Here is a 26,771-nt window from a genome sequence, read left to right as displayed (position 1 = left end):
AAATTTTCTATCCCTGGGAAGAAAAAGAGCAAATATTTATGGAGCAGCCAGGTTTTCAAGGGCAACTTTATTCCCAGTTCCGAAGTTCAGCTGAAAAAAAGAGGACAAAAGCTGTGTTCACTGGCCTTTAGCTACCCTCTTAAAATCTATACTCCAGACTGGCCAGACTGACATGTAAAAAGCTTGGAAGTCATTGCTCCTGTACTTATAACCAGAAAAAAAATACTGAACAAACTGAAAATCAGTAACTTACCTTAGAACTGAGGTCATAGGGCAAATGACCACCCCAAATTCTGGAGAAAAGACAAATCCAGAGAGTCATAGCCTATCTCTCTTTACATAGAGCAGAAACTGCTAGAGACATAAACAGGTAAGAACACTTAAATGGTAATTTTGACAAATTGCTGGAGACTGCGGGTGGAATAGTATGAAAGTGAGAAACTTCTAGGGACCTGCAGCCATAGAGGCTCAGTGGGCTTTACCTCCAGGAACTCCAGCAGGTTCGCACAGTGAAGATCCCCAAAAGATCCCCTCGTGACTGACAGTGGGAGGGGAAGTGTACTCTTGAGAAATACACCCCCAGAGTCTTCTCTACAACAAGGACCTATTCTCCAGTGGAAAAGACTTTCCTAGAGCCTTATCCCAGTTGACAGAAAGGCATTCCTCCTATCTAGCCCACTCTAGCCTTCCATTCTCCTATAAGGGGGAGAAAGAAGCTAAAGAAACACTTCTGAAGGTCATAGTATAGGGACACGCGCCCACAAACGGCAGGAATTTAACCGTAAGATTATAAACACTTCCTCTCCTCCACATGCTAACAGGCCTCCAGGATAGTAACAGTGGAGTGCAGCTAAAGAGTTGCAAGATGCAGGCAGTCTCTGCAAGAAGCAATTAGGGAAGCCCAAAGTTAAGAGGAGATACAAAAATAAGGACACGAGAGGAATATGAAGACTCTGGCACCTATGGCTACAGCAAACATTACACACAGCACAATTGCTAACCAGCTTAACATAAAACTTCTCACTAAAGCTCTATGTACTTCAGTTCTTATTACCCAACATCATATCCAGCTTTCAACACAAAATTATAAAACACACTAAAAGACAAGAAAAAGCATAAATTAAGGATACAAAGCATCAGAACTAGGCTCAGCTATAAAGCAGGTTTTGGAATTATCAGACAGGGAATTAAAAATAAGTATGATTAAAATACGTTAACAGCCCTAATGGATAAACTAGACAAGTGTGCATGCAAGTGGCTGAGATCCAAATGGATTCGAACCCCTGCCACATTCCCTCACTGCCAAAGATGATGGGAGGGTGGAAGTGACTGCAGGAGAAGACTTGACAGACAGAACCCAGGAAGAGGCGCCAGGACAGGCCCTACCTGGTGCCTGACACTGGGCTGTGGGGTGAGAGGCGGGGGGATTGTACGACCCGCTGCGGGTCCCCGACAGGGAAGGGCCCTCTTTCCTGGGCAGCTGCGGGGACCGCGCAATGGCAAAGCGTGTTACCACCGCGAACGAGAAAACAGCAGTGTGGCAGAAAAAATGACGACGCTGGCGCAAACAAGTGGTTTGTCTCCTCAGACCAGAGGTCTAGGGCTGCCTTCCCTTAGAAGAGGGGCAGTGGCTCGGGCTTCGTGGGCGCCCCCTCCCACCTTCCTCCCGACCGCGGCCCCTGAACGTGGAAAGCAGAACTGGGGAGGGTCGCGCTCACAGCCCCTCTCCCATCTGCATCCCGGAAGGATGGCGGGCGGGGGGGCAGGGGAGCAGAGGGGAGGGGAGGGGAGGGGAGGGGGGCGGACACCGAGCAGTCTTGGGGTTCACACACACCGAGGGGCGGTCTGTATCCATCCGCTGCTCCCCTCAGCGCGGCCCCTCCGGACCTCCAGACCCCGGCCCCCACCGCCGACCGCTCGCCGGCCCCACACACTGTGGGGCCAGAAGTGTGGGGGTGGTCGCGGCGCGCGGGGGCCGCGGGGGGCGGGCGAGGCGGGCTGGCGTGGCCCCGCCCCTCAGGCTGGGGTTCCTCCCGGCCCCGCCCCCTCTGGGTCGGAACTACGGTGGGCCTGGGAGGGGGCGTCGAGCCCATTCGTGCCGTATCCCTCCGCCCCCCTTCCCGACACCCTCGCCGCGAGCGGTTGGTGCCGCATCCTGCGCAGCCCCTGCCCGGTTTGGCGCAGCGGCGCGGGGGGCGGGCCGCCTCTTTGCCATTCTGAGCGCACGGAGAGCGGTGGGAATCCGAGTGAGGAGCTCCGACCGGAGGGCCAGGCCGACCACCCGGGCCCTGAGCCTGTGCAGGCAAGTGGGGGTGTCGTGGGGGGCGACGAGCAGCTCACAGCCTGCCCCGCGGACCCCGGCAGCCTGGCGAGCGGGAGGCGACGCGGCTGGAGCCGGTCCCCGAGGGAGGTGCGCAGCTCCGGGGGCGCCCTGGCGCCGAGGCGGCGGCGACCGGCGCGGACGGGACCCGGGGCGCGGGGTCTGGCCGCAGACGCTGGCTGGGATCCTGGCAGGCGAACCGCGCGGCGGCTCCCGGGTCAGCTTTCCGGGCGCCCGCGCCCCGCCCTCGACGGTGTCTGTGCCGGGAGAGGGCTGTGGGGGTGCTGCTGCGGGAGAAATGGCGGAGGGGAGCTGGGGTGGGGGCGCCCGGGGAGGCCGCCGGGGCCGGGTCTGGGGTGGCGGTCGGAGCTGGGGGCCGAGCGGGCGGGTGCGGGGGCTCGGATTCTGGGAAGGGACCTGTGGGTCCCGCGTCCTGGGTGCTGTCCCTTCCCACAGGCGCCTCTTTGATGCCAAAGTCTCCTGTCTGCGCGGTAGGTCTGGTGATTTCAGCGAAAGAGGAAGTAAGCGAGTAGTTTATGAAGACACCAAAATGAAAAGTTTATGTGCCTCTTAAAATGGCAGTTTTATTGTTTTCCATATTTAGAGCTTGAGCCCAGTTAAATGCAAGCAAATGACAGGGTGAGGGGTTAATCGACTTTTACGGAAAGGATCCATGTCAGTAAATAATGTGGTATTAATCCACCTTTCTCGTTTGGAATACAACATGCCAGCCCACGTTAATATGTTGAGGTGTGGGAATGGCAGTTCAGAATACGAAAATTTTTCTGAAGTGTTCATTTAGAACGCCTGAAGTCAGTCTGCTTCTTCAGTTTCTGGTTCTGGAAACTCAAACCCCAGCCACCTGTCACAGCCCCTCCCTCTTATTTTGCTACGGATGCAGTCCCATAGAAGATTTTGTGGACATCCATTTATTTATTTCCTGATTCTTGACAAGGAGGTTTTAGGGCCTGAGTTCTGGGAATCTGTCCATTAACCTGGTATTTTACTACCGTTGTCAACATATTCTCTTGGTGTTTTGCTAAATGCTCCTCCTCTCTCTGTAGGGTGTGTGACTCTTCTCCAGCTAGTGGACTGTTTTGTGGTGGGAAAGACTTCTCCTGCGGATGCCTGCTTTGTGGGCTGGTTGGCATAGGTGGTGAATGAGGTAGGAACTATATATGTGTGGGGAAGGGGAAAAAAGCAGGGGCATGCAAGATGGTACTGAAATAATAGTCCCCATCTTTTTCACTGCTTGCCTTCTAAATACAGTTGTCTCTGTTCCACTACCCACTCTTGCACCTCATATTTTTGTCCAAGGAAAATGAATGACTTCAGAGTTGAGAGAAGGTGTAATTAGACAAGCTACAGGCTTTCTGGAAGTGGATGGGGAATCGTTTGGGAGGAGGGGACAGGTGGGAGATAATTTAACATGGCCTTGAATATGCAGAAGTATATGTTGTAATGCTTGTCACATTGGGCCATCTCAGTCTCTTCTGTTTTCTCTCTAACTTTTTGTCTATCCATAGGTTTGTTCCTTTATACCATTCTGTAGAAGTCTGCAGGTAGCTGTTCATTTTGAATTTAATTAAGAAAGCGGACAACAGCTGTTCATTTGGATCCAAGGTGAGTGTGAGCATGAGCACCCTACTATTCCACTTCTACTACACAGTCTGTCTTTGTTCTCTCATGTCCTGTGTGGCTGTCTGCATAGAGAAGCACAGTTGGAAGAGACTCAAAGCCCATTTCCTTTTTCCACCTCAGGTCTATCTCCAGTGGTGGCTGTGGTGGCCTTGGAGTGACAGAAGATCATCACCTTCAGTCCAGTAAAAGAGTATCAAGACACTGACCTGGGACACATTGAGGACCAAGGCCAAGATTATAGAGCTATCTATATAACTGGGCTTCAACCATGACTGGGGTTAAGAATGCAAGTAGAAGGAATAGGAATAGAAAGAATGAGAATAAAAAGAAGGCCAAAACTGAAAAAAGGGCTGGTGTAGAGGCTGAAGCAAAGAGGGAGGCTACTGGCGTAGTCAAATCTGTAGCCAAGACCCCGGCCAAAGCAGTGGCCAAGGCAGGGCCTCAGGAAGATGCAGGGGCAAAGATGAAGGCAGCATCTAAGAACAAGATTGTTACTGAGGTGAAGGAAGGAGCCCTGTCAGATTTTAGGCCCAAAGCTGAAGATGAAGCCACTAGATCGTCTCGGTTTTGTTCTGTGGCTGAAGCTAGCGCTGAGTCCAGATCTACATGTAAAGATAAGACTGGTGTTGATACCTTGTTCTGGGCTGGGGAAGAGGCCAGTGATAGCTCCTGGTTCTGGAATGGAGAAGAGTCTGGTAATCATATCTGTGCTAAGGATGAAGGTAAAGCTGATGTTACTCCCCTGTCCTATGCTGAGAAGTTGGAGCCTGTGGCTGGGGCCAGTGGCAAGACTAAGCCAGCGGCTGAAGAGGAGGAGGAAGAGAATGTTATTGGGAACTGGTTTTGGGATGGAGATGAAACTAGTTTTGATCCTAACCCTAGACCTGTGAGCAGGATAATCAGGCCCCAACCTGTGGATGAAATTAATGAGAAAGATAGACCCAAGGACTGGTCTGAGGTAACGATCTGGCCCAAAGCCCCTGCTGTAACTCCAGCAGTGTTAGGCTTTAGATCCCAGGCCTCATCTGAGACAAAGCCTCCTTCGTATATTGTCCTGGCCTCAGCTGAGGAAAATACCCATTCTTTGCCTGCGGCAACAGCGTGCTCTTCTAGGAGCACTCCCTCAGGCACACAGCCTGTCCCTGAGTACGCATTTGGTTCTGACCCTTGCATCCAGACCATAGAGGAGATTAGACGCCAAATCAGGATCAGGGAGGTGAATGGGATTAAGCCATTTGCTTGCCCTTGCAAAATGGAATGCTACATGGATTCTGAGGAATTTGAAAAACTGGTTACCTTACTTAAGTCAACTACTGATCCTCTTATTCATAAAATCGCTCAGATTGCGATGGGGATCATTAATGTTCACCCATTTGCCCAAGAGTTCATTAATGAGGTGGGTGTGGTGACACTTATTGAAAGCTTACTCAGTTTTCCTTCCTCTGAGATGAGAAAAAAGGCAGTAATTACTCTGAATCCCCCCTCTGGAGATGAAAGACAACGCAAGGTTGAATTACATGTTAAGCATATGTGTAAGGAAACCATGTCTTTTCCCTTGAACTCACCCGGACAGCAGTCTGGATTAAAGATACTAGGACAACTGACTACTGATTCTAACCATCACCACATTGTTGCCAGTTACTTTTCAGAGCTTTTCCATTTGCTATCCCTGGGAAATCGTAAAACCAGAAATCTTGTTTTGAAAGTACTTTTGAATATGTCTGAAAATCCAACTGCAGCCAGAGACATGATCAATACAGAGGCATTAGCAGCATTAAAACTCATCTTTAACCAGAAAGAGGCAAAAGCCAATCTCGTTAGTGCTGTGGCCATATTTATTAACATAAAGGAGCATATCAGAAAGGGCTCAATTGTAGTTGTTGATCACTTGAGTTACAGTACACTCATGGCCATTTTCCGTGAAGTTAAAGTGATTATTGAAACAATGTAAAATGAGCCAGAAATAGACTGGTTTGAACAATCTCCAAACTCTAATAGGCTATCTGTTCCCATGTGTAATGTTTTGGTTATTATAGTGTGTACATTATATGTTATGTCTGTAACACAATATTACCTGTGACAGTCTAGGTTTGAGCTAGACCATTTTGTCAAAGTAATATTTTATTGTGAGCTGAAAACTGCTATAGATTTTTGTCTTGTGTAGATGGGGAGCTCTTTACCATTTAACTTAAGAAGATAGCAAACTGGTGCATCGTAAGTAAGCTAACTTGTTAATTAGTATCTGCTTAGATCCATTTGTGGCTTCAAATGGTTAAAAAAGAAAATATCCTTGAATTTATCATCTAGTTGCAGAAATAGAGCATATATACACAAGAAGATATCTAATAGTACACATATTCACATACATACACACACATACACTCGTTGCCAAATGTGCACTCTCAAAAGGCAAAGAAGGCAGGGTTGCTGCAGGCTACTTAATGTGAAAGGAATTACTGTTTTTCCGCTATTCTACCTGAATCAGATAACTCATTCCACAAACACAAATGGCCCTGAATCTCAGATAAAATAAAATGCTCATTTTTTTATTTTGCTACATTTGTAACTCTTATATTAGGCTGTTTCATTTACGTCAGGTCATCTCACAGGAGAGGAGGGAGGAGGTAGGTGTAGGGAGGCAACATTTCCTGAGACTCATGTCAGACTCTGTGTTGGCACTATATTTTACAGGTTTCCTCTTCTCACCATGGTCCTCTGAGCTAGGTATTGATATTTTTTATGATTATAACTCATTATTCGGAATCCCCTCCAATGAGGATTAAACTTTTTCCTAGATTCCCACAGCAGGCAGGTGGCATAGCTATTTTGTCTGATAAAGAACCCACTCTAGTTACACAACTTTATAGTCCTCTTTCTTTTTTATGTGGTGGCCTTCCAGGCTCACAGGCTGGTTTTAATGATTCAGTTTTGCTGTAGGTAATGTCTCTGCCAGTCTTGAAATTCTTAACTTCCTCTAACTGCACATGTCCCTTAGGCATGTGGCTATACCTTGCTGGGAGTCAGAAGACAAGTCTGAAATGAGTGTATGGATTTGAGCTGAAGAGAATGTCTCAATGTGTAAAACTATTGGGTTATATGCTTTGAGATTGTTAATTGTTAAGAAACTAAAACAAGATCATACTGTAAATATTGTTTGTAACTTGCTTTCCCCCCCACTAACTGTATGTTGTGATCATCTTTCCATGTCAATAAATAGGCTTCTACAAATATTTTTGAATCTCTTAATGTTTTTCCTGTGCTAACATTTGGTGAATAGTGCCTTAATCTTTCATTGCATATCCTCTTAATGAATAATATGCATAAATTTATTTCTTTTGCAAAAATAGGACTAGAGTATTCTGTAACTTGCCTTTTTGTCTTTTCAATGATCCTCCCAATTTAGTATTATACTGCAATTTAACTTTTTACTTAATAGCTTTACTGAGAGATAATTGACATACATCAAGCTGTACATATTTGAAGTATACAATTTGGTAAGTTTTAATATATGTACACAGACACAAAACCATCACTATCAAGATAGCAAACATATTCATCACCCCCAAAAGTTTCTTCATGCTCCTTTGTAATCCATCCCTCCCACTTCTCCCCAGACAACCACTGATCTGCTTTCTGACAATATAGAATCATTTTCATTTTCTGTAATTTTACATAAAAGGAACCATACAGCATGTATTCTTTTGAAGGGGGAAGGGGGCTGGCTTCTCTCACTCAGCATAATTATTTGAGCTCCATCCATGTTGTTATGTGTATCAATAGTTCATTGCTTTTTATTGCCAAGTACTATTCCACTATATGGTTATACCACAGTTTGTTTATCCCTTCACCTGTTGATGGACATTTGGATTATTTCCGGATTTGAGCTACTACAAATAAAGCTCCTAGAACTGCTTCATGTACAACTGTTTCTGTGGACATACACTTTGCTTTTCTCTTGGATAAATACCTAGGAGTGGGATGACTGGATCATATGGTAGGTGTATATTTAACTTCTGCATTTTCCAAAGTGGTTGTACCACTTTACATTCCCACAACAGTATATGAGGGTTCTGATTCCTTCACATCCTTGCAAATGCTTGATATGGTTGGTATTTTAATTTTAGCCATATCTCATTGTAGTCCTAATTTGCATTTCTCTAATAATTACTGATGTTGAATATATTCTTATATGGATATTTGCCATCAATATATCTTTGGTGAAGTATATGTAAATATTTTGCCCCCTTTTTTAAATTGAGTGGTTTATTTTTATTGTTTTTTAAGAGTTCTTTATATATACTGGATACAAGTCTATTATTAGATTTATGTTTTACAAATATTTTCTCCCAGTCTGTGGTTTGTCTTTTTATTCTCTTAAAAATGTCTTCTGAAGACCAGAAGCTTTTAATTTTAGCGAAGAACAGTTATTTTACCAGTTGTGTTTTGGTGTTATATGTAAGAAATTGTTGCCTAACTGAGGTCATAAAGATTTTATCCTATATTCTAAAAGTTTTACAGTTTTAGGTTTTACAGTCAGGCCTATGAACCACTTTGAGTTTTTTGTGTATGGTACACACTATATATATAGGTTGAAGTTCAACTTTGGCATGTGATACTCAATTGTTACAGCATCACTTGCTTAAAAGACTCTTCTTTTTCCACTGAGTTACCTTTATATCTTTGTCAAAAATCAGTTGTCTCTGTATGTATGGATCTTTTTCTTGATACTTTATTCTGTCCCATTGATCTACTTGTGTATCTTTATTACAATACCACACTTGTCTTGATTACTGTGACTTTATAATGTCTTAAAGTCAGGCAGTGTGAGTCCTCTATTATTTTTCATTAATTTTGATTATTCTTGCTCATCCTTTCCCATATGAATTTTAGAATCAGCCTGTCCATTTCCATAAAAAGTCCAGCTGGGAGCAAGTTGTTTAGCATGCATGAGGTCCTGGGTTCAATCCCCAGTACCTCCATATAAATAAATAAATAAATAACCTAATTACCTCCCCCCTAAAAAAAATAGATCAATCTGGGGAGAACTGACATTTTAATAATATTGAATCTTCTGACCCATGAACAAAATATATCTATTTATTTAAGTCTTCTTTAATTTCTCTCAACAGCCTTTTGTACTTTCCATGCAACATACTTTTTAGTTTATTATTTTGTATTCTTTAGCATTTTCTTATATTTTTTCTGTGAAAATTGATGCACCATTGTTTATGACTTCTTGCCTGTTTGAACATTTCTGTATGACAGAGTCCTTGAAGTGGTACTGCTTCATCAAAGATCATGAATGGCAATGGCCTCCAGCCAAAAACCACCTGTATTTGAACAGGTTAGGTTGCAGAGAGTGAGAGCACACACCGTGAAGAATCATGGGGTCCTTCAATAAGGGAGTTTTAGAAATGACTTATTTTAGGATTAGGACTTTTGTTAGGTGATTGGGGGAGGGTTTAAGGAAGTGAGGCTTTGCTGTAGATTGAAAGCTATCAAGAAATATGAGTATAGTAGACCCTTGAACAACATGGTTTTGAACGCAGATTTTTTTCAACATTTTGCAAGGTTCTGGAGTTCTCCTCTCCTTCAGGGAAACCTTGGCAATGACTATTGAGAGGGACATGGCACCTCTAGGAGTCAGAGCTTCTTTCAGAAGATTTTCTAACAGGATGCATAACACTGTCCAGCTGAGAGTAGGTGTCCAGAGATAAGCAGAGAGGGCTCTGTACTACCTGATTGCGGTTGGTTGAATCTGTGGCTGCAGGGCCGACTGTGAAGTTATACACAGAGAGGGAAGGATTTACTTTGCTATTATATTGTTTTCTGTGTATCTTACAGCTTTTTTTTTGTCCCTCATTTCCCTCATTGCTGCCTTCATTTGTGTTTAATTGATTTTTTGTCATTACACATTTTGATTCCCTTCTCTTTTCCTTTTGTGTATATTCTACAAATATTTTCTTTCTGGTTGTGATGAGAATCACATAAACTATCCTGGAGTTATAACAGTGTAATGTAAATTGAAACCAACTTTGCTTCAATCATATACAAAAACTCTACTCTTTATGGTTCTGTCCCCCCACCAACTGTATGTTATTGATGTCACAAATTTCATCTTTACATATTGCCTACCCGTTAAAATAGGTTTATAATGAATTTTTGTGCATTAGTCTTTTAATTCCTGTATAAAATAAAGAATGGAGTTACAAGCCAAAATTATAATCACACTTGTTTTTATAGTTTGTCCATCTATTTGCTTTCACTGGAGATCTGTGTATTTTCATATGGCTTCAAGTAACTGTATGTGATATTTTCTGTCCAAATTGAAGGACTCTCTCTAGCATTTTTCGTGAGCAAGTCTAGTGGTAATAAACTCCCTCAGCTTTGTTTGTCTGTAAATGTCTTAATTTCACCCTCATTTTTGAAGGGCAGTTTTTGCCAGATTTAGAGTTATTGGTTGACTATCTTTTTTTCCTATTTTATTTTATTTCATTTTATTTTATTGTGATAAGAACACTTAATATGAGATTCACCCTCTTAACAATTTTTTAAGTGTGCAGTATTGATGACTATTTATATAATGTTGTACAGAAGATCTCTAGAACTTATTCATCTTGCTTAACTGAAACCTTACGAGCATTGATTGGTAACTCTTCACTTCCCCATCTCCCTAGCCCCTAGAAAACACCATTTGACTCTTTAATTCTATGAATTTGACTATTTTAGATATCAAAATAAGTAGAATCATACAATGTTTGTCTTCCTGTGCCTGGTTTGTTTTACTTAGTATAATGTATTCAGGGTTTATCCATGTTGTTGTATATTGCAGAATTTCCTTCTTTTTTTAAGGCTGAGTAATAATCTATTATATGTATATGCCATATTTTCTTTATTCCCTTATCTGTTGATGCATATTTAGGTTGTTGCCACATCTTGGCTATTGTAAATAGTGCTACAATAAACATGATAGTGCAGGATCTTAGAGTCCTGATTTCAATTCTTTTGGATAAATACCCAGAATTGAGACTGCAGGGTCATATAGTATTTATATTTTCAGTTTTTTTGAGGAGCCTCCATACTGTTTTTGTTGAGGAGATTACTGTGCACTGGTTATCAATCCCAAAGGTATAGGGTACCCTATGCACTGGGTTACAAATCCCAGGAGAAGACTAGAAACAATTCTGCCACTGCATTTTGGTATCAGTTTCCAAGAGGAACACAAATTTCATATGCTCTGGGATTACCAAAGGGGAGAGAGAAGGGAGTAGGGACAAGTTAGGGATATGGGATAAACAGATACAACATACTATGTATAAAATAGATAAGCAACAAGGATATACTGCATAGCACAGGGAGGTATACCCATTATATTGCAATAACCTATAATGGAATCTAATCTGCAAAAATACTGAATCACTATGCTGTACACCTGAAACTAACACAGTATTTTAAATCAACTATACTTCAGTAGAAATAAAAATAATAAAATAAGTAAGATACCAAGATGTATTGTACAACACAGGGAATATAGACAATATTTTATAATAACTTTAAATGGAGTATAATCTATACAAATATTGAATCATACACACAAAAAAGAATATATCTATCCCTCAATAAAGCAAATTCAATTTTTGCCCTAGGTTTTAAAAGCCGTTTGAAGACACACCTTATGGCAGCTTCACTTAACAAAGAACGTGGTCACACTTACTTTAAAATTTTTAGGTTACTGCACAGAACAATATTTGGTCCGAAACAAAGTTGCACAACAGGAAATACATATAAATTTGACATGTTTACATTTTCTTCTTCTTATACCTTCTGCTTCCATAAAGTTGTCTGATTTGGAAAAAAAGATGTAAATCAGGAGGCATTCAGGGCCCTGAGGACGCAGGAACCCATAAGGTCACTGTCTTGGAATGTTGGCCCCTTTTCTTTCCAGCCTTGATAGCCATGAAGACAGGAGCTGAGCAGTACATTTGGAGGGAGAAGGAAGAGGGACTTGCACTATCTGAGGACAGATTTGCCAAGAGTCAGGAATCTGGTGGAGCTTTATCCCACTAGTAATAGAAGGGGCAGGAGAGTGTGAACTACAGGTGTGTACATATTTGAGGGGAACATGATCTGGAGAGCATGTGGAGAGAAGGAAAATACATACACGTTTCTATTTTGACTGTGAGTCAATGTCATTTTATGCAGTGGAATGGGTGCCCTGATGGGTCTGGGGAAGAAAAGAGGTGTTTGCACCATTTCCATTCAATTGAGTCATGTACCCCATGAATGGAGTTTGGGGTAAAGGAATGAAATCAGCACCTATTCCATTCCCTGTGTTTCCCCTGTTTCCCTGTCCCTCTATCTTACCTCCTTGTTTTACATGAAAGAAGAGTGTTTTCTTTGAGATCCTGAAAGGTGAGATCAAAGCCTAATATTATGTCTTCCAGACAGGACCCTGAACATGGGAGCAAAAGAGACAGGAGACCTCCCTGGAATAACTCTGTGACATTCATGTCTGTAAGTCACTTAATCTCTCTTATTCTTACTTGGAAAATGCACATTTGTTTTATCGGTGAACTTCATTGCTATCAGGTAGAGTGATAACACTGCAAAAGGAAACAGTTGGAAACCGAGAGCCTGACCAATCAACCAACAGCCAGAGCATGGGCTCCAATACCTGTGCTTCCTGATGCACTATTCTGGTTGTCAGGCACTTCCCATCTTTCTGTCCCTTTCTCAGGGTACCCCAGATTCCTGACTTTTGTCTACATTCCTCTAATGTCACAAAGGACTGGGCTAGAGCAAAGGGGAAGAAAGGGAGCAAGGAGAGAACTCCTGGAAAACCTGCTGTTTTCTGCTCTCCTCCCCTGGAGAAGTTAGGGAAAAGGAAGAAAATCATCATCCTGTTTGTTCTTGTTTCATGTGCTGTCATGTGCCCTTACTTCTCCCTGCAGATAAGTTCAGGGAAAAACTTATCCACTGATCCCTTGAAAGGTGAGGTGCTACACAGGATCAAAAGCTGTTTATGTGTATCTTGTACAGGACCCTGCAGTACCAGCCAGGCGATCTCCCTGGGCAGACCTCACCTCATAACCCTGGGATGACCTTGTGTAAGTCACTGTATCCGATGTGGTCTGACCTGTCAGAGAGGATTACATCAGCCTCTTCTCCCAGCCAGCTAGGTCTGGGCCAGAGAATAAAGTCATTTCCATCCAGAAAAACACTTTGAGTTTCTAAAGGGAGATACTTTTCCATGTAAGTCCAAGGTGAGTCATGCTGCAGGCTCACTAGAATTCTATATTCAGTCACTATATTAAGTTCAATTCAGTTAAAAATTCACTGAGTTCCAGACCCTGGTTGAGGCTCTAGGGATATTTGTTGGAGGTAGGATACCTTCTTGGTTAGTATCAATGGGCTTTAATACCACCTAGTCCTGGGTAGGTCCCTCCCTCTGTCACCGACTAACCATGTAACCCTAGACAAGTTTCTTAACCTCTCTGTACCTTGAACTTCTGATCCATAAATGGTGATAAAACTTTAAAGGGCTGTTGTGAAGATCAAATATGTTAATGTCATTAAAGTACTTAGCATGGTGTCTGGCACAGAAATGTAGGCTACACTGGAACTTCACCCTTTTGTTCTGCCATCTTAATGTTGAGTTCTGGCTCTGGCTTTACCTGGTGTAGTGTAACCCATTTTGACATGGTCTACCATTCAAATACATTCCTTTTACAAAGGGAAACAAAAGCTAAGCAATAAGTGTTGAGTTGAAAATGCAGATTTTCATAAAGTTTTTAAGAATGACCCTACCTTAGTTTGTAGAACTGGTATAAGGATATAAAAAGATTTGATGACCCTGAATTTTATAAGCACATTTACATTTTTTTAGTTGTGAAATGTATGTTTATTCTGATACTTCTGATCAGTTGTACAACTAATCTAGGACAAATTACCAGAAAACTTTTACATTATTTCTTCAGGACTATGGTTTTTCAATGGCTTCAAATTTGGGCTCTTCAAATGTGAAGTTAGGGAACATATTCATGTCTGCTTTACCATACAGTTGCTTAAGCTTAAAAATCTCCCTGTCCTGTTCTTGCTGATACTCTGGGCCAGTATCAACAGGTCCTCCAGATGTCTGTCGCTTAGTTCTATATTCTCTAATCTTGTCCACCAAGAGTTTCTGATCAGGATCAAGTTCTTATTAAATGTCACTGCTGTAACACCAATGTTCCTCCTCAAAGAGACTGAGACTGCAGCCTGAATGACAGAGGAAGACCGGAAGAGCTGCTGAAGAATCATGCTGATTCTGTTGTGGACAGGAAGCGTATTGGAGACAGTCTGTGACTGGACAGCTCTAAGTGAGACAGAACCCAAACAGGAGAAAGAAGTGGAGGGTAGGTGCTTCCAGGTCCCCTTTTCAAGACAATTTACATTTATTAAACAAATATTTATGGGACAGCTATTACATGCCAGGCCCCATAAGCCTACAAATCATCTCTTCATCTCAGAAATTTCTCCTTGATTCCAGACTTATGTATCCAGCTACCTGTCAGAAATATGTATCTAGAGCAGTAGTTCTCCAAAAGTGGTGATTTTGCTCCCCATCTCCAGGAGACATGTGGAAATATCTGGAAACATTTTTGGTAGTCACACCAGGGGTGCTAATGAAATCTTATGGATGGAGGCTAAACACCCACAATGCATAGAACAGCCCTCACAACAAAGAGCTCTCTGACCCAAAATGTCAACAGTGTTGAGGTTGAGAAAACCTGCTCTAGAGCAAAGTAAACATTACTATTCACCATATATGCATAGATTCAGTGTAGAACCCAACTTTGGAATCCAATTACCCTGGATTAGAATAACTATGCTGCCTCTTACCAGGCATGTGTCCTTGGAAAATGTATACTGCTTTACTCAAAGTCTACCTATTTAAATGTTTATGTCATCCAAACATAACAGAAACAGCCAAAATAATATTTGTCCAAATATCTGGGCACCTTGTCCCAGTCATGTTGACACATGAAATTAACCATCATACTTGACACTAAAAAAAATATTTCTTGGTTGTCTGGAATCCAGATTTAACTAGGTGTTCTCTGTTTTATCTGGCAGCCCTACATGTGGAGAGCTCTGCAGAGAAGACCCAAAATGCTCCATTCAGTAGCCCCAGTAAGCTCCCATCAGATGCCAGCACTAACTCTCATGTATGTGAATGGGCTGTCTTGGATGTTCCAGATGAGAGGTGCCTCCAGATGACTGCAGCCTCAGGTAACAGATATCAAATGGAGCAGAAAAACACCCAGCTGAGCCCAGTAAACCAACAGAATCCTGAGAAATAATACATGGTTATTGTTTTATTTATTGCTAAGCAGAAATGGATATTCAAAACATTATGATAGTGGTGAATGTTACCTCTTTTTTCTGTGGTCTGTTATCATTGGGTAACATAGGGATTCTCTTATCCTCGAAGGCTTGGTAGGACTTTGTTATCATTTTGACTATAGTTTGTGTGTTGGTTTATGTGAGGGAGTACATTTCTGAGAATCCCATCAGTTCCTTCTTGAGGGAATTTTCTAGGGAAATATTCATGATCATCTGATATTCACACTAGTCTTGGAAATTGGAAAATAATAATAATTATGAAATCACACTAAAATCACATGAATTAAGGTACTAAGAAAGTGTTGCCACAATGGCTCCATGGGGGAAGCCTCAGAAGGTGTCTTGGTGGGTATTCATTCAGAACAAGGGGTATTTATTCACTTTGAGAAGTGTTTCTCAAAAAAGGTGTCTTGAAACACTTTCTTCTGCTACAGGGACTGCCTTTGGCAAGAAAGCCACTTTCTCTGAGTATGCATTGACTGGACTCTTCTATCAGACAGCCGATAGACACACATTGCAGCCTTTGGCCTTAGTGACTGTCCCAGTGCAGCACTGCCGAGTGGACAAGTCTGTCCAGTTCTGGACGTCATAATAGGAAGCCCATTTGCCAGCAAATCTAAGCCACTTTCTCCAATTTCACCTTTATAAGGAATCAAGTTGATGTATTGTTCTCCTTATTCTTTTCTTTTTTCCCTATTTCTTAGTTGGTCTATGGCCCAGACATAGAGCAAGGGTGTATTTGGGGGGCAATAATGACACAGGCATTTTAAAGCAGTAACATAGGAATAGCTGGTGAGCTAGAGAGACACAAAAAGGGGAGAACTGTGAGCTAATTGTAAGACCCATCCCTGAGGGCAGGGCAGAACACATGCTCCCTGTTGGCAGCTTGCTGTAAGAGTTTTAAAGAGAGAGAGTCCGGGCTGTGAAACCCTTGTTTCTCCTTCCAACCTCAGAATCAGGTAAGTCATTCCTGCAAAACAGAAAGAGTGAGTGTAGAGGGGCTGGAAGTGCTTTGGTAATGAATGTCCTTCCACACAGAAGAAAATATCAGGAATGGTGGATAAGAGCTCCCCAGGATAAACCAATGTATGGATTAATTGACTACGCTTCTGCCTAATAAATGACTACCTTATTCTATTCCTGCCTCCCTGAAAAATCTCTGAGATTTCTTAAATGACTTTCTTTGTCGTTTTTTTACATCAAGTCACACGATTATAGACCGCGTCTTAGTTTTCTGCCACAGATGACTAACTGCTTAGCAAGGCTTGTGATTCTACATGCTCACTCTCTGAGAGCAAGCTCATCTCCAAGAACCTTAGGACACCTCCCTGGGTCTCTGTATACTGTATATACTGATCTATATCTATATCTATATTCTCCTATTGCCTCTTTAAAGCAAAAAATTTCCGGATTATAGGAATGTGCTTTGTTCCAACAAATGGGCAGACTTCCGCAAACTACCCGGGTCCCAGTCTAGTTCCTCTAATTATTATGCTTTCTCAGGTGGCAGCCTGAAAGAGCAAAGGTGCTCCGCTTTCAGCGAAATCCAGGGGGTGGAGGAGCGTGAGGAGGCATCTCCGGAGTGGGCGGACCTGCCTGCGCGTCGCGGTTGCCATAGAAACCTGACGTCAATATGGCGACCGTAACGACCTTTCCACCGAGACTGAGGCGGTCTGACGAGAAGAGCGGGTCCTGCCTTCAGATGTTCGGGACTCAGCTGAGGGTGTAGGTCCCCGCGGTGGGGGCTGGGCCGCCCTGGGATGTGAGGAGACAAAGGGATCCATATCCAAGTCTCCGTTTCCTGCTTTGAGACTCGGTGCCTCGGCTGTCTCGTAGGTAAAGACTTTGGGGTCCTCACCACCCCCACACCCCGGGCACCAGTGAGTGCGGTGTCCTGCTCCAGGGGTGTCCTGGAGCCACTTTCCTTCTAAAGGCAGGAGCGCGGGAAGTGAGACAGGTAACGACTCTCTCTGAGCCTCAGCTTCCCCCTCTGTAAAATGGGGCTGAGAATGCTTTACCCACAGGATCGGTGTGAACGTTCAATGATAACAAAGGAGTAAGTCCATGGCCCTGTGGTTATTGAGGGATCATGGATGTCGTATGAATTCAGGCCATTGCTTATTCCTTTTCAACTTTGTTGTTAAGGGATAGATGAGGAAAAGAGAAGAGAAAGGCCCTGATGAGAAGCCCGTTGTAACATCTGGTTGTGAGGATCACTAACCAATCGTATCCGTGTCATTGTCACTAACCCCGTGCCTAGCATGGTGCCAGGCACACAGTTACAGCAGTAAAGCATAGTGATTGCTGGATCTGTCTCTCCCTGTGCAGCTCCTCATGCCAGTGGCCCAGCTCATATCAGGTGTCTGAAGGAGGCAGGTTATGAGGATCTGTGTCCTGATGGCTCCTGAAGCTCCTACTCCAGGTTCAAGGGTAGGGGCTTCCAGGAGACCCCAACACTTCACATCTTTAGTGGGATATGACTCCTGATTCAAGTGAGTTCATAGATCTGAACAAAAGCATGTTGTGGAATAGCTCCTGTGAGGTTCACAAACTAGCCTAAAAGTAGAGAAAGTGCTTTGATCTCACCATGAGAGAAGAGGTTTAGCAGGTGGAATGTCATTCCATCAGCAGCTACATGCTTTGCATTAGCACTTGGGCCCATGTTAGAGATGCTTTCTTTGTCTGAAAGCAATGAGTTGTCTAGCTTGAGGGTCTTTTGTTTAATATGCATGTGTATGAACTTACATATATTTTTCTGACACTATAAATAATAATCAGTGATTCCCATATATCTCCCAGATGGTTGTTGAAATATGCTGTTCGTTCACAGCTCTTCCTAGCAATTTGATGTTGCAATATAAATTCTTCCATGGACTCCATGTTTTTAATCCATCATATAATAAAATTTTAAAGAAGCCTGGAATTTTTCAACTGTTAGTTAAAATGTCAATTACAAGAATTTTTGTATTTTCAAAAATGTTAATTACCCTACAGTTTGCCCAGTATAGTAATACCAAGCCATATCCCCTAAAATAACCAGATAGGGGTTTTTTTCAGATAGGTTTACATGTCATTAGTATTATTTTTCCAGGACATAACATTTTCAGTTCTGTCCTACATGGCCTCCTTAGCCCTCCCACTTACCTGTCCCTAGGCAAACCCAGTTCTCTGTCACTGTGGATTAGTTTTCATGTCCTGGAAATGTATTTAAATAGAATCAAAGAAGTTTTATTCTGGTTTTTTTTTTTTTTGGTCTGGATTTGTTCATTCATGATAATTATTTTTAGATTTATCCATCTTGTTGTATATATCAATAGTTAATTCTTTTGTGTTGCTTAGTATAATTCCAATATATAAATATACCACAATTTGTTTTATCCATTTACCTATTAATAGATGTTTCGGTGGTTTCCAATTTGGGGCTCTTTTGAAAAAAGCTACTATGAACATTTGTGTATTAGTCTTTGCATAAACATAGACCTTCTTCCTCTAGAATAAATGCATAGGAGTGCAATGGCTGAATCATGTGATATATGTGAGATTAACGTTATAATAAAGTGCTATAGTGTTTTCCAAAGTGATCACACCATTTTTCATTTCCACCAGCAGTTGTATGAGCGTTCCATCCCCTGTAGTCTTGCCAAGACTTGGTGTGTTCCATCTTTTTAATTTTCGCCATTCTTATTTCATTGAAGTTTTTATTTGTATTTGTATTTCATTGAAGTTTTAACTTGCATTTCCCTATGATTAATGATGTTGAGCATCGTTTCATGTAGTACTTATCTGACATTTGATTTTTTGTGTGTGCAATGTCGATTCAGAATTTTTGCCAATTTATTTGAGTGTCTGATTCCTTCTTAGTGACTTTTGTGAGATTTTCTATATTCTGGATACAAGTCCTTTATCAGATACATGATTTTCAAACACTTTCTCCCAGTCGGTGGCTTGTCTTTTCCTTCTCTCAACAGTGTCTTTGGAAGAGCAGAAATGTTTAATTCTCAGGAGATACAGTGTATTGATTTATTAATTCATGGATTGTGGTATTGGTTTCTCATCTATGAAATTTTTGCCTAATCCAGTGTCACAAGGACTTTCTGCTGTGTTTTCTGGTAGAATCTTTATAATTTTTGCTTTTATATTCAGGTTTATTATACATTTTGAGTTAAGTTTTATATATGATTCTATATATGAATCACAGTTTATGTTTGTGTTTATGGATATCCACTTCTCCAGGCACCGTTTGTTGAAAAGATTATACTTTCTCCACCAAATTGCCTTTGTAGCTTTGTTGTAAATCAGTTGTTCGTATATGTGTGGGTCTGTTTTGGACTCTTCATTTTGTTTCTTTGATATACATTTCTACCTTCACCCCAATACCACACTGTCTTGATTGTTATAGATTTATAATGAGTCTTGAAATCAGCTGGTGTTTATCTTCCCACCCTGTTATTGTCAAAGTCGTTTTTCATTTCAAAGTCTGTCGCTTTCATATTTTTCATTTCCATATGAAATTAGGACTCATTCTGTCAATTTCTTTAAAAAAAGGGTCTGCTGGAACTTTTAATGTGATTTCATTGAATCCATAGATCAGTTTGAGAAAAACAGACATCTTTACAATACTGAATCTTCCAAACCAGGAAAATAGCATATCCCTCTGTTTATTTAGGTTTTCTTTAGTTTCTCTGAGCAATGTTTTGTAGTGTTCAGTGTATAGGTGTTGCACATCTCTGGACAGATTTATCCCTAAGTATCTCATACTTCTTGTTGGTATTGTAAATGGCAGTATTTTTAATTAAAATATTAAAATTTTCATGTATTTTATTTTCACTGAACTGTCAGTAGCCAAACGTTCAACAGAAGTTGTTGAGGAATCTTATTGGTTGAAAGCACAGACTACTCTAGGATGGAAAGGGTATTTGATGCATAACACGCCATTTCCTGTATTTCCAGGTCAGCTTTTATCCATTATTGGCAATCTACTGAAATCATAGAGAAAAATGTCCCAGAGACAATTCTACAAATCATCTCCAGAAAAAATCCATCACTAAAATAGTCCAGTACCTTTGAAATTTATGCATGTGATCAGAAATGAATCTGTTGAATTGTGGGAATTTTCTTCTTTATACTCCAGTGAATCCACCTCAGTGAATTCTTGGGATATTGGATGGTGAGAGAGAGTGGGTGGTAGGGGAGGAGAGGGGAGGAGAGGGAAAGAGAGAGTATATATATATATATATATATATATATGAATATATATATATATGTGGACATACATGTATGTATACATGTATGTGTATATTGCTGAAGCTTCTAGGAATCTTTATTGTGCAGAATACTTGAGGTTAATTACTGTGTGTTATGCCAGTCCTATTTAATTCCTATCAAATATTGGAACATAAGGGTGGATATTGTTTATTTTTTCCCAGCTTTTCTTGGCCAGCATGGTTACCATGGTGACTCTGACTGCAGTGAGATTTGATGCAGTCTGAGCATCTATTTATGATTCTTACCTGAGCCACTCGTTACTATGGTTTCTATCAAGCACTGCTTTTCCAATTTTGTCATTCCTTCTAGAATTATTAGCTAGCATTTGAGTGTAGGATCGAGCTTTCCCTTTTTCCCATCATTAATTAATTGTAGTCATTTGTGTAAGTATGACTCCTGGAGTCCTATTTTTCCTCAAAGAGTTTATTATCATTAAGTATTTTGATGTTAAAATTGTCCCAGAATGGGCCGGTGTTAGCCCTTCAATTTGACCTCTGTGTCCATTTGCTACCTCCCTTGAATTCTTTGTGCACATATATTCCTCTCTGAGCCTGTCTCCCATCTATAGAAAGGAAGTAATGATGCCCACAGAGCATTGCTTTGAGAATTTGAAAATAAAAAATAACAGCCTATAGCATGTGATATCTAGTAGGTTCTCAGCAATGTTAGTTCCATTCCAAATTTGCAACCTTCGTTCTGTTTATGTGATGTATCTGATATTAACATAATAGCATGACTTCCGGAGAGAGTACTTGGACATGTGCCACAAGCAAGGATAAGCCTACATGTCCATGATGAGTGAGCTTCAATGTCACTGCTGTGTGTGGAGGGGGCGGTGTGGTAGTGCTGGGGGAGGGGCAAAGTATCACTGCACAGTTTCCAGTGAACTGAGTGGGACAAGCAGAACATCCTCACCCCTTCCCCTGCGTTTCAGGTGCTTTCCTTTCCACTCACTTCTCTCAATTCCATGTGCTGCCTTCTCCCCTGACTCTCTTCTAGTGGAACATCAGAGAAGGGTATGGACTCTGAGCCCCAGAAGCTGGAGCTGATAGAAAAGAACCAAGTGTGATGTTGAGTCTGCCAGACAGGTTCCTGAAGCAAGTGAAGAGATCGAGCCCCATCACTGGGACACTTCAGGTAAGTTCCTACCCTTCCACCAGTCTCATCTATACAACCAAATAACAATATTCAGTCCTCCCCACCATCTAGTAGTATTATAGAGTTTAGGTGTGATGCCATGTGAGAAAGCAATGTGTGCTCACAGATCGAGGGAAGGATTGGTGTGCTTTCAAGTAATTACCTTAACAGAGACACCCCAGATATTATAGAACTCTGCATGATAGTCATTAAATTAATGGGGCACAAAAAATGTCAGCCATTTAGATCAGGATTTCTGTGTGGTCCTTGGACCATTTCATAGAATGATCAGGGAATGCTTGTTAAAACCGCAGGTTCCTGGGCCCACCCTAGGTCTGCTGAATCAAAACCAGGGAGGTGGAATGGCAGGTGTCTACATTTTGAGTAATATCTCCAATTGTTCTGGTATTCATCCAAGTTTGAAAAGCACTTTTGTAGAATTTGCAAGAAGATCTTCTAAAATTTTTGAATCTTTTAATGTCTGATTTCATTGTTATTTGCACCTGATAATCAGCTTTAAATATCTGTTCCTCTATGTTGTGTCAAGTAGGTAACAATTCCTTCATGGAGGAAGTATTTATTCAGTAATTTATTTGCAAGGCCCTGAAATAGGCACTGGGATACAGCACAGGGAACAAGACAAGGAGGGTCCCAGGAGCTTTCCTCTAGTTTGAGAAAACTGGCAATAAGCAGGTAAAATAAATCAATAAGCAGGATGCTTCTATATGGGTATAAGTGTTTTGAAGAAAATACACATAAATAGGCTAAAAATGACGGGGACAGGGATTATTATAGATGAGGCTGTCAGTGAAGCTCTTCCCCAGGAAGCGACATTAGAGCTGAATCCTGAACAACAAGAGGACACCTGGCCTGGGCAGGCCTTTGGGTCAGTCGCCCTGTGATGTGCGTGGCACTGGTGGTTGCAGGAGCAGTTGACAATCTCACATGGGTGGGGCTTGGCAGATGAGGTGCAGGTGTGGGAGATGAGGGCGGGGCAGACAGGAGCCACATGGTCTGGGCTGTGTCAGGAGTTTCGAGTTCATTCCGAAGGTGGAGGGTTAGCATGTGGGGTGACAGGCTCTGATACACGTGTTCACAAGCTGACTCTGGCCGCTGTGTGGGGAGTGGACTGGACAGGGATAGAATAGCTGTGGGGTAACCCTTAGGAGAAGCTTGCAGAGTCCAGGAGAGGGATGAGAGTGGATTGGCCCTGAGCTGCAGCAGTGTGCAGAGGGCGGGGTGGCCTGGACAGCGGGTATAGGAGGTGGGACAGGTGGGACCTGCAGTGGCTGTGGGGTGTGTGTGTGTGTGAGGATCAGACAGGATCCAGGATGACCCCTTGACTTTATGTTTGGTCACGTGTAGAAATGGTAGTGTTTCATGAAGTCAGTTGTGTCAAGTGCTTTTGAGAGGTTCTCAAGACAATTAGGTATCCAACAGTGGTTATAGTGAAAGTTAATGATATACAAAATCTGTCATTCGATGAGTAGGATTCAGTTATAAGATTATTAATCTTTAAAAGATGCATGCAAACTCTCAAAACTATAACCATGTCAACTTGTAAGTTTTGTTAAAAACAGCTCACTTTTATTGAGCTGTTACTGTGTGCACAGCACTGTTCTAAATGTTTTCATGTGTTAACTCAATTCTCACAGTAACAATCCATGAAGCAGGGATGATTGTTTTCCAATTACAGAAGAGGAAACTGAGGAATGACACATTCTTTCCTTCTTCCAAGGTCCAGAGGGCCAGCTTTCCCAACATCTCTGCAGTTGAATTTTTAAAGTAATGTGATTCCTGTCCATTTATCTTTTTAGAAACCAAAATGCAAAGCAATAATTGTTTAATGTTTTATTGTCTGCGGTAAGTCCTGCATAATCCTGGTCTTACCAATAAGGCAATCAATGTGACTGTAAGGTGAAGTAAAAGTATTCAAACTCACTCAGTTTGTATGCTGCAGAACTGGAGTTTGGACCTATCTGTCTCCAGAGCCCTCACTCCTAACCAGTACACTTAGAAGGAAGATGTCTCTACATTTGCTGAGCCGAGTGGGTGATGTTAGAACAGAGCCACATCTCTTTGGGTGGACACTATGCCTCAGCAGGCATTGTGCCTTATACAGAGGGCATTTATTTCAGAAAAACAAAAAAGTAATAATTAAACAAAAGACATTGTGTGGATGTTTTCCAGTATATTTATCAATATATTTATTTTCCAGTTTTGACTTTCTATGGACAAGCAGCCTGTGAACGCTTGTACATATCTTTTGGATGGACATTTATGTTCATATCTGTTGGACATGTACATAAGAGTGACATTTCTTTGTCATGGGGAATGTGTATGTTCAGCTCTGTAGATATTGTTATGTGTTTGTCCAAGTGGTTTTTCCAGTCTGTATTCCACCAGCAGTATGTGAGGGATCTACCTGCTCCACATCCTTACCAGTATTTGGTGATTTCCATCTTCTTCTAAATTTTTGTTCTGGTAGGTTAGTGGTAGTATCTCATTATGGTTTTAATTTTAATTTCTGAAAGTTGTAATATAAAGATGGTTCATTTCGTTTTTAAAAAAAATTCCAGTTTATTTGCTTAAGATAATAGATCTTTTGACTGATAGAGTTTCATTCTTGATTTTGCTGATTGTAATCCTCTTGTGTTGTTTATTATGTTCTTCTGGCCCTTAGTGTTCCTTTAAAATTTTTAAAGTAGATTTAGAGATTTGTTCAACTGCAAGTTAATACCACATATGTGAATTGTCTGTTCCTATAGCATTACACCAGGAGGCCCCCTGTGTCTGGTTGTCTGTCCTGTGGCTTTAAGATTCACTGGGTTTAGATGTTGTCAGCCTGATCCTCCCATTATAAAGCTTCCCATCTTTTCACCTTAAGTTTTTTGCAGCCTCTGAAGATCTTTGCCTAGACCCACATTTCATTAAAGGGCATAAGAGGGTGATATTTTAATTTTATAATTCCTTCTGCTTGTATTATCTGGAATTCTTCTCTAAAAGAAACTTCTCATGAACTCTTAGGTTCACTGAGATATAGTACAACAGGAAGAGAAGGATGAATGTTTAGTTCTTGTGTAGTATTTCTACTTTAAAATGGGTTGGGTCCTAGTATTTTCCAAAGGTGAGCAGTGAGTTGGTTTTGTTTGTGTAATTGTTTTGTTTTAGAGTGTCACCTATGAGTATCACCATATGCTCATAGATGTTTTATTATGTTTTAATCCATTGCAATCATTAATGTTTTCTACATTCAATTGTTATTTGTCCAGTGGGAGCCCCTTCAGGTTGGCTTCTGAGTCTTTTTGACATGCTTTCTGGTATGAGAGTTCGGTCCAAACTCATTTGGTAAGTCCCTACCCATTTCCCCAAGGAAACTGGGTTCCTTTTAATGGGAACTGTCTTCAGAGAACTCAATCTGGGTAGTAAAGTTGTACATTGCTACTGAGTTAGTCATCGTTTCTGGCCATTTTCAGTGTATAGAACCTGTAAATTTGTATTATATTCTAAGAAAATATAGATCATCATCTTCCATCCTGGGCTGCTCCTCTGTCCCCTTAATAGGTATGAATTTTTTTCATCTTTTGTTTTAACCTTCCAGTTTAAAAAAATAATCAAATATTATATGTATGTTAGTTTTCTCCCCCATTCACACTTAGCAGGTGACATATTCTATACTACCACTGTCCAATGGAAATTTCTGCCAAAAAGGAAATATTCTGTATATACACTGACCAGCATGGAGCCACTAGTTACCTGTGTGTGTTGAGGACCTAAACATGGTGCATGCTACTGAGGAACACAATCTTAATAGGCACATGTGGCTAGTGGCTGCTGTTTTCAACAGCAACAGCTGTACACATTTTCTGCACCTTGCCTTTTTCATTGAACAATATACCTTCAAGTTGACCCATAGCAGTATAGAGAGGCAGTCTTCACTACTTTTATAGCTGCGTAGTCCTACAGAATGCAGACGCACCATAGGTTATCATTCAGCCCCCTGTTAGGGGACATCTGTCTTGTTTCTTGTCTTCTGCTGTTATGAACTGGTCTGCCAGAAACGGCCTTCTACATATGCCTCTTTTTTTCTTTTTGAATTGTTTCTTTGGAATAGATTTTTAGAAGAAAGCCTGCTGGTTCTAGGAGTAAACCTACAATAATTTACTAAATGGTATCAAATCCCCTTTGCAGAGTTGTATCATTTTACATTACCTCCAGCAATGCATGAAAATACCTGTCTCCTTATAGACTATCTAAGGGGAATGCTGGGAGGGGTGAAAATAATGTGTGGAATCTGTGAAAACCATTCCGCTAAATTAGAAGGATTAGATGTTTGAACTGGAACTGGTCCTAGTCATATGCTTGTCTTTGTGAACTTGGTCTCTACTCCTCTCTGTCTCCTGTGGATTTGGGCCCAGGCTCCTCAAAGTGGGAGAGGAGGTCTTACATGAAGCAGAAACTCCATGTCACCTCAGATGGACCACTCAGGTGACTAAATGGGAGGGACCACCCTCCTAGGGACAAGACAGACACAAAACCAGTTCCAAAATCTACCATTATGACCTTGTGAAGCGCTAAAGGAAAAGCAACACCTCCAGTTCCTGCCCATGAAAATCCAGACTGAAACCATACAAAGGTTGCCAAGTCTTTCCCTCTTTGAGTGAGGGCCTGTCAGGAGGAGATGGTATATCATTAGTGCTATGCAAGAGGACAGAGGTGTGGGTTATGAGGTCCGTCAGATTCCCAAGGCAGCACCTCTTCCTGCTCATCCACATCATTTCTTCTGTAGATCCTGGGTTTCCAGGATTCAAGAAGCTTGGACTAACCTTGTTAGAATGAAGTCCATTTGAAGTCGTTCGTCATGGGTGGGCACTAACGTACATGTTGCTCCCTGTGGGCATTTCCACTTCATGCAGGTCTAGAGATCAAAATTAGGCAGGTGTGGGATGCAGATAAGGAATTGACCTGACAGTGTGTGCACTCAGTAGAAACCCAGTACACCTTAATAAATTAATGAGATGTA

General features: G+C 41.6%; 1 protein-coding gene and 1 pseudogene across 1 annotated transcript; one reads left to right on the top strand and one right to left on the bottom strand.

Annotated features, from left to right (window-relative positions):
- The first annotated feature begins 2,163 nt into the window (after window positions 1-2,163).
- GPRASP3 (G protein-coupled receptor associated sorting protein family member 3) lies at window positions 2,164-7,191 on the top strand. Its single transcript, XM_010963797.3, has 4 exons — window positions 2,164-2,302; window positions 3,385-3,485; window positions 3,847-3,943; window positions 4,082-7,191. The coding sequence occupies exon 4, from the start codon at window positions 4,230-4,232 to the stop codon at window positions 5,910-5,912; it is 1,683 nt and encodes a 560-aa protein (XP_010962099.1). The 5' UTR covers window positions 2,164-2,302; window positions 3,385-3,485; window positions 3,847-3,943; window positions 4,082-4,229; the 3' UTR covers window positions 5,913-7,191.
- Window positions 7,192-13,940: 6,749 nt separating this feature from the next.
- Window positions 13,941-14,260, bottom strand: LOC105075853 (ATP synthase peripheral stalk subunit F6, mitochondrial pseudogene; annotated as a pseudogene).
- Between the last annotated feature and the right edge of the window lie 12,511 nt (window positions 14,261-26,771).

This window comes from Camelus bactrianus, chromosome X, assembly GCF_048773025.1.
Source record: "Camelus bactrianus isolate YW-2024 breed Bactrian camel chromosome X, ASM4877302v1, whole genome shotgun sequence".
NCBI classification, from domain to species: domain Eukaryota; kingdom Metazoa; phylum Chordata; class Mammalia; order Artiodactyla; family Camelidae; genus Camelus; species Camelus bactrianus.
Note: the sequence above shows the minus strand (reverse complement) of the source record. Positions and strands in the feature narration are given on the sequence as shown.

Coding starts and splice junctions, on each gene's coding strand:
- GPRASP3 (XM_010963797.3), top strand. CDS start 4,230: ATGACTGGGGTTAAGAATGCAAGTAGAAGGAATAGGAATAGAAAGAAT.